The sequence below is a fragment of the Pipistrellus kuhlii genome, unplaced genomic scaffold (genome assembly GCF_014108245.1).
Source record: "Pipistrellus kuhlii isolate mPipKuh1 unplaced genomic scaffold, mPipKuh1.p scaffold_m20_p_9, whole genome shotgun sequence".
NCBI lineage: Eukaryota > Metazoa > Chordata > Mammalia > Chiroptera > Vespertilionidae > Pipistrellus > Pipistrellus kuhlii.
The window spans coordinates 2,975,964-2,984,388 of NW_023425595.1; the positions used below are offsets into that span (position 1 = coordinate 2,975,964).

Genomic DNA, 8,425 nt, shown 5'->3' on the forward strand with positions numbered 1-8,425 from the left:
AAGAGCTGTGTTGCTCTCTGTGCCTTTGAGGGCATGATAAAAATAGTCGTGGTAGTTGATTGTATAATGTATAAGGAACAAAACGAGGAAAGAAAATCTGAAAGTCCTCCTGGAAATCTCCTATGACTAAATGGAAAGAGATTTTTTTTTTTTAGTTGAATTTAAATAATGTGACTTGAGGGACCCTTACAAAGAGTCTTTATACTTTCTTTCAGCCTCCTTGTTTTTCCTAGGGTTACTTTTACTCAGCTAAATGTGAATTCCCAATTGTTGGAAATCAGTCCTTTGCCCCAAGCCTTAGAATGCACTGCCACTGCTCACAGGTATAGTCCATGAGCTCTGCATGTCACCATGGAAACGTGGCCCCTGGTGCTGTCGATGGGGGAGACCTCAAAGAAGCATCTTTGCTGCCCTTGAGAGCAGCCAGAGCCCCTACAGTGCAGCTGGTTAGCTTACACGTCGCTCCCCATCATGTGAGCAGCAAAAAGGGCCTCATTGCACCCTCCCCCTCTTCCCAAGGCCAGCAGTCACCCTAGCAACGGGCAGACAGGGACACCCGGGAACCAGCACAGCATGTATCTCACCAGGAAAGTAGCTGCTTGGGCGCCATAAATTACCATGTCCTGATCTGATAATCAAAAACAGATTTGCCAAGCAGCTAACTAATGGTTATGGCTTCCCAGGCCCCTTCATGCGCGCTGTGTTTCTGAAGTCGCCAGCCTTCTTCTAATCCTCTTAAAGTCTGGGCCTTTCTGCTAGGAGCATTACATTTTAGAGACACACAGAATCCTATTTTCATCCAAGAAAGTTGGGTTGAAAGTAGGGACCTACAACAGGCACTTCTTTATTCGACAGACATCTTTTGAGGGGCGGCTATGACCCTCAACCTTGGTGAGGAGAAAGAGAAGATTAAAAACAAAAAGTACCACCCTTTCCCTAAAAGGATCTTGAGGTTCGGTGGCAACATCGGCCTGTTGGATTGGACTCAGCTGACGTGTATGGAGCACATACTCTGTGCCAGGCACTGTCCTATGAATTATGGTTAAAAGATAAAAATGGAAAAGCATTAGTCACTGAAGTTGACAGTCAAGGGTTGACCACAGGTATCCATGACAACATCATCTGTGAGTCATGTCATCTTAAAGCTGCTCATGTCAGGGTCCCGTTATTCCCTCTGCTCTTCCCATCCCCATCATAACCCACATCACCTTTCCTAGCTGTTCTTCATGTAACCAGAGTCCCTGAATTGCAACTTGCCAATGAAAATTGTACTTTAGTCACTGTCCTTAGGAAAAAAACTATTAGGTTTTAGGAGTCATTTGGGTTGGTTCTTAAGGAAAAAGTTAGGTGCCTTTCCCTTAAAGAATTTATCCAATTTGTATGAAGAGGAGAAAAATAATGACCAAAAAAGGCTTTACAAAACAGGAATGATTCAGGAATGTTTCTACACTGACTGCAAAAAAGGCCTTCACTAGATTTCACTCTCAAGGAGATAATCCCCTGTGGCTGGTCCTGCCTTCCCTTAAGCTGCAGCCCGGCTCCCTAATCCCTCCTCACCCGACCTCGGTCCACCCTGGAGAACACAGCCGCCCAGCAGAGCTGTCTAAGACTGAAAGATTCTACATCTGTCCTGTCCAATCCACAAACATGAATCCTGGGGGTGACTGAGCACTCCAAATTGGCTAATGCCACTTAAGTGAATTTTAAAATTGTATTTATTTTAATTAGTTTAAATTTCAATAGCCACATGTGGTAGTGGCCCAGCTCTAACACAAAGCACAATACATCTCTAAATAGCTTTAAGGATTGTCAGGTAGAAAAGACATAAGATCGGTTGTTAATTTACTCCCTTTGTCTTTCAAAGGAAATTCCTCTGTGCCCTAGATGTACCTCCTCCCCACCCCCACCCAATCCCATCACCCAGGCTGCCCACCCTCTCCTGGCAAGGCTCCAGCCTGGGTCCTTCCACATTGCGCGGTCACTATGGACAGCAATGAAAGGATTTCTAGGCAAGGTGGCGTTCGGTGGAGATCTCTGACCTTTGGACTCAGAAAGTCTTAAGTCGTAGACACCATCGCCCTGTCATAGCTAGCAATGCGGTCTCAGATGACAGCCTTGATTTCTGGGATCAGTATCCAGTTTCCACAATGAAAAGGCTGGGCTGGCTGGCCTCCCAAGTTCCTTCATTGCTGATGTTCCTTTTAAAATGTCTCTAAGAAGAATAAAAAACTTAGGACTTGAGTTTTTCAAGTGCTTTATTTCGATGCCTGGAGCACAGCAGACTGGGCTGGGTTATTTATGAGAATCATCCTGCCCTTCTGAAAGAAGTCAGGCAGGGACCAGACACATAAATCCACAGGGAATCGGGGGCAGGGCAAAGCCCAAACCCCGCAGGTCAGATGTTATTCACTTCCAAAACCAGCTTTGTCTTCGTGAGTAACATGAATCCACTTCACCCCCATGCACGAGCCTGTTTATGCTTATAAATCACTTTTCTGCAATATTTCATTCAACTTCTCTAGCTCCCATTACTTTCCTGAGACACCTCTCTTTCAAAGAACACCGGAAATACCACCCGAGAATCTAAAATAGCATGAGCAGCGTTCCACCTTCAGGCTTTTAAGTCCTCTTCATGGTAAATGTAACGAAGTAGTAGAGGCAGCCAGAGAAGCAAGGGAAACCCATTTCATGTGGTGCTCACTATATTAATCACAGCAGTAATTGTTTAAAAAGAAAAAAGAAAAACCCCACTATTGATTGTAGAGAGAAGGGAGAAGGAAATGGAGAGAAACATTGATGTGAGAGGAATATTGATCAGCTGTTTCCTCCACGCCCTGTATTGGGGATCGAGCCCACAACCTAGGCATGTGCCCTGACTGGAAATAGAACCCTAGTCCTTTTGGTGCACAGGACAATGCCCAACTAACTGAGCCACACCAGCCAGGTCACAGCAGGTGATTCTTGAACATCTACTGTTTTCCAGATACTGTTCCAAGTGCTTACCCAAGGCTTTGGTTTCCTCACCCACAGTGTAAAAGCAACAAATAAAGCCAGGCTCTGTTTTGAGGGCTTTCCACAATCTTGTGAAAGTGGTACTCCTAATAGTCTGATATTTCAGATAAGCAAGTTGAGGTTCAGAGAGGGTAAGTGAGTTGCCCCAGGTCATATGGCAATAGAGTCTCAAAACCAAGCCTCCAGAGCTCTGTTCTTGTCTATGTGGATAGCATCCACACTCCCAGTCCCATGGGTCTGCAGCGCTGGTCAAGCATCCTTTCTCTGCCCTCATCAAGCATCCCGCCAGAGGAGACAGGATCTAACTCCTATAGAGGAGGCATAATTTCTATTTCCCCAAACAAGAGATTAAAGTTTACGGCCTTGGCAGTGCTAGCAGGCATGGCCCACGATCATGAATAATAGAGGCTTTGTCTCCGCAACTCCAAATATCCAGCGGCAAAGTGAACAATTCCGACTACATACTATTTCCCCATCTCCAGATGGTTGGCAACATGAAGAGAGCTGGGCCGAGTCCAGGCTTTGGGTCATGAAGGCCTGGAGTTGAATATTGACTCTGTCTTATGAACTGTGTGATCTCAAGTTAGTTATTAAACTCCCTGGGCCTCAGTTTCCACTGACCTGTAATGGGAATAAGAGCAGCATTGTGGGATTATTGTGAGGACTACATAGAGTTACATGTGAAGTGCCTGGCACTCAGAAGGTGTCCAATAAATGCTAGCCTACCCCCCTCATCCCCCATAGTTGTGAGGATCTGCAATTTTGCTTCCGTGAAGCACAGTCTGACGTCTAGATGTGCAGCCACAATCATGTTACAGGAAAGAGGAAGCGTTGTGTCAGGCTGCGTGGGGTGAGGTAATACTGTGATGCAGGGACAAGATCAAGGTCATGCTCTTCCATAGAAAACCTTTGGCATTTGCATCTTAAGGAAAATGTTAGTGAGAAACCTTAAAGTAATTGAACTATTTGCCTTGTGTAGTTAACCTATAACCAGGGTTATATGGGAGGTAACCAATGTTGGGGAAAAGCAATACGGCCTATAGTTCTAGAAAAATGTTGTTTCATTCTTCTCAGTACATGCAGTAATAACCCGTCAAGGTCAACACAATGTTGACTGTGAGAGGCATTAATGGGACTTTTTTTTTTTTAATTGTTGACAGTATTATAGATATCTCCCATTTCCCCTTTCCCCTGCCTCTTCCATCTAACCCCCACCCATCCTCAGGCCTTCACCACACTATTATTTGTGTCCATAAGCTATGCGTATATGTGTATATGTTCTTTGGTTAATCTCTTTCCATCCATCTAATGAAACTTTCTTGAATACACAAATCAGAATGACTTACGATCATCATGATGGTTTATCTGAGTCTGCGGAAATTGCTAAAGCACTAATAAGAGGCAAACATTTCCATTGCGTAGTATGGTGAAAGGAGAACTAGAACTTGGGAGTCAGATACTCTAGGGGTTGAGTAACCTGGGGTGAGTTACTGAATTTTCTGAGCCCTAAGGTTTCTTCACCTGTAGCAGGGAATAATAAATAGCATTGGTTTTCTGAGCTGTGACCACTGCATCAGAAACCCTGTGAAGGCCTAGATCTGGGCCCAAGAATTTGCATTTCTAACAAGCTCACAGCTGATACTTTAATTGCTGGTTCAGGGGACCTCACTTTAAGAAGTGCTGACTGTTAAAAGTCAGTAAGAGGAAGCATACTAAAGACCAGTATAAACTGGAGTGATGATGTTGGTGATGTTGTCTGTGATGCTGATGATTGGGTCATTGCACCTTTTTCTCATATGTCCTTTACATTATCAGGTGCGGGCAGAAGAAAAAGCTGGTGATCAATGGGAATGGAGCTGTGGAGGACAGAAAGCCAAGTGGACTCAACGGGGAGGCCAGTAAGTCTCAGGAGATGGTGCATTTGGTGAACAAGGAATCATCGGAGACCCCAGACCAGTGTATGACAGCCGACGAGACGCGGAACCTACAGAACGTTGACATGAAGATTGGGGTGTAACACCTATACCATGACCGTGGATAGAAATCACACACAACCGTTACAGGGAGCTGGGACACTCACAGATGCAATGTGCTACTGATTATTTCATTGGGGTTTGTTTTGTGTTGGTTTTTTTTTTTTTTTTTTTTTAGCATAACATTTTCTACTCCTTTTTGTTTATTGTGCTTTGTTTTGTGATGTTAGCTGAATTTATAAAAAGAGCATTGCTTTCTGAAATGAGGGTCCAATGAACAATCGACAAGATTTTGATGGTTTCAGTTCACACCTAGAAGCTTCCCACTCCCTGGGGTGTGCTAGCATGGCACCTAATAAAAGCCATAAATGCATCTTTCTGATCCTCAACCTTCCCTCCTCCCCCACCTCCTAGGTGACAGCCACATGCTAAGGACATCCCCACCCCAGAGCTAAGAGGAATTGTTTCCTAAAAGGAAATCTGAATGGGCTACATTGTCCATCCAGGGGCCCAGTCCCTACGCATTGCTTTCCATGGGGGAAGGGGTCTGGGATGTATTGGTTATACATCCCTTTCTACAAAGGCTGTAGAAATTTTCCCAATGCTATTGAGAATGCCCAAAGGATCATGCTATTTAAATGTAGTAAGATATTTATCTCTGTTTTTGAAATATTAAACCATGGAGGTCCTGTAGTTAGTAGGATTTTTGTTTTGTTTTGTTACTTTGTCAGAGGCCTAAAAAGGGTTTCAGTTGATTCGTAATAAACATCTGTACTTCTTCTACTTTTGCCCTTTGTGCTGTGATCCTTCAGGGTCTTAACCAGCAAGGTCTGGGTCTCAACAGCTCATTAGGAAGACGTGGGAGGGTCTCCCTGAAGATTTCATCTCAGAACTCAGTCCCTACTCAGACCCGCTCACCGAAAACTCACAGAAGATCCAGGAAGGCAGTTGGGTTTCTGAGGCTCAAAGACTTTCTCTCTGGTCCTACAACCAAAATGGTGAGAGGAGGGACTTCAGCAGCTCTCCTGTTATAATGGCCATCTATTCTCTCCTTGAAGGGCTATGAAAAGTCACATTACATTTGCATGACGTACCATTGTGGAGTCCCATTTCACTGATCCCATCAGCGATGTCCAAAAATAATATGAAAGTGCCTTCTGGCCTCTTGTTATCAAAGAGAAGCCATGGACATGAAAGAGCATAGGCAGTAGCCACTGATTGCACAGGTTGAGGAAGTAGGGGAGGGAGTAGTGTAGATCCTGTTTGAGTATTTTTATGGCCGTAATTGTTTATACTCTAACATTCCAGTTGTCTGTTCCCAATGACGGTACTGCTCAGAAAGTTAAGTGCCTGGGGAATCTCAAAAGTTTACAGGGTTTCCCACCTACTCAGAATTATTACCAGATACCAGGTTTATGTCTAAATAAAAGATTAATGTCTTTATCCTTTGGTTGGCAGGTCCTCTGTGGTCTTTATTCACATCTTCAGAAAGCCCCATTCATCCTGGGACTTCTAAAAGCTACTTATAGAAGAGATTAGATCTCTAAAGTAAGAGCTCCTATAAAATGGGAGCTCCTTCATTAGGCCTCTATAAAAAGTTATCTGTTGCCTAAACTAATAATATGCTTAACTGGCAATGTTTCTCAGACGAAAAGAAAAAAACAAGAAGGAAAGGGAGGAGAGGGGGAAGAAGGAGAGAAAGAATGTGCAAAGGAGGAGGAGGAAGAGAGAAGAAGAGGAGGAGATAGAAGGAGAGGGAGGAAGAGGGAATAGAAGTGGAGAAGAGAAGAGAAGGCAGGGGGCGGGTGTGGGCGTGGAGAATGAGAAAAAGGAAAGAAACTCCCACATGAATCCTGGCTGGGCTCACACAGAATTGATTCTAAAGGAGATATTTAAAGGAGAGAAGCCTGCTTCCTGAGCTCATTTCCAACCTCTGCTCTCCCCTGTCCCCCTCACAACCCCCCTCCATGGTCTTTGAAAACCCCTTTTTCTTCTGTGAATGGTATGGCCCACTTCCATATTCAGCTGTTTGGTTTTCTTTTTATTTTCAAGTTGAAAGAAAAGAAAATGGACATCTATCTGGTCACTCCGTTGTTACTGCCACTGGTGTCTAAGTGCTTTCTGCTTTCCAAGATCTTTCCTGTCTTTAACCTGAGTGCAACAGGCCAGTCTGGGATCAGGTCCAGGAGGGTAGTATAGGCCTATACTGTCCCCCAGATTCTCTTTAGGGCCATGGATAGTCACTCAAGTCTCAGCTAGGAGTGGTTTTCCACCCCTTCTACACATTCCCAACAAATAGGCTGAGAGAGGAGATTTTTTTCCTACTTTATTTTGGAATGAAATATAACCTTTCCTTTTATTGTTGTAGTCCCCACTGGGATATACCTCTGTGTTTTCGAGAAAGGAATAAGGAAGTCTAGAGCTTCCATCTCTTAGGTGCACTGCACCTGTACTATTGCCTGAAGCTCATGGACTGGGATGCATTCTCTCCCATTTGACATAATAGTGTGCTTATATCAGCGAGGGGCCAGCATTTCATTGTTTTGTGAAGTTAAAAGAGCAGCGATAAGAAGTCTGCAGTGCTGAGAGCTTAAGATATAATTTTTCCTATAATCATAAGTCTTTTATATCTCCTGAGGGCTTCCTTTAAATGAGCACTGGGTGAAAAATAAAATTGGACAAAAGACATCTATATTTTACAGATTTTAACCTGCAGAATGGATTTCTCCAACAAAACCTCTCAAAAAGTTGTACATCAAGACCATGACACCAATGACTAATTTTAGAAGGAGTAGGAGAAAGGAAACCTCTCACTTCTGTAGAAGATAAAATGTGCTTACGAACAATAGAATGGTTCATTCACTTTTGTGTCGTAGTTATACCTTTTGTAAATCCCTTTAAGTTTTCCAAGAGTATTTTATTGTTTGCATGTGTACGATGACCATTGTTATTTTGATTTTTCACAGTACTCCTGAATTTTGTATATTTATTGATGGGCCAGTAACAACAAGGAAAGCATGATGTGTACATTGCCCAGTTGAAAGCATTTATTGGAAACTATTAAAAAGCTACTGTTGAAACATTAAAGAAAATGGACTCAGGAGTGTCTGATTTAAGAAGGATGGGAACATGGGAGGGGCACAGCTGGGATTATCTGCCTGTCGGGGTAATTTAGAAGCACAGGGTCAAAGGTTTAGCAGGTGGCTGAAGCTTCACACTCATGTTCTTTTTTCTAAAAGGAAAAACTCCATCACTTGAGAAACTTCTTTTGGAGGAAGTTTAATATTCTATGAAAGGTGTATGGTCCACATATTTCAAACTAAATGAGATATGAAGTGTTATTTCTTTAAAGCAAAGAACTACTTTTCAGGAAAAGAGAGGAAAGTGAACATATCTCCATTTCCTCATGCAAGACTCAAAGGACAATAGGAGGTATTCCA

General features: G+C 43.3%; 1 protein-coding gene across 12 annotated transcripts in view; it reads left to right on the top strand.

The window, feature by feature from the left end:
* The window catches only part of CD44 (CD44 molecule (Indian blood group)), an 83,010-nt gene extending 76,376 nt beyond the window's left edge, over positions 1-6,634 (top strand). For all 12 annotated transcript variants that reach the window (XM_036428464.2, XM_045577807.1, XM_045577808.1 and 9 more), the window contains one exon: positions 4,828-6,634. In XM_036428464.2, coding sequence (XP_036284357.1) covers positions 4,828-5,029 — 202 coding nt within the window. In that variant the 3' untranslated portion in view covers positions 5,030-6,634. The remainder of the gene's footprint in view (positions 1-4,827) is intronic.
* Positions 6,635-8,425: the final 1,791 nt, after the last annotated feature.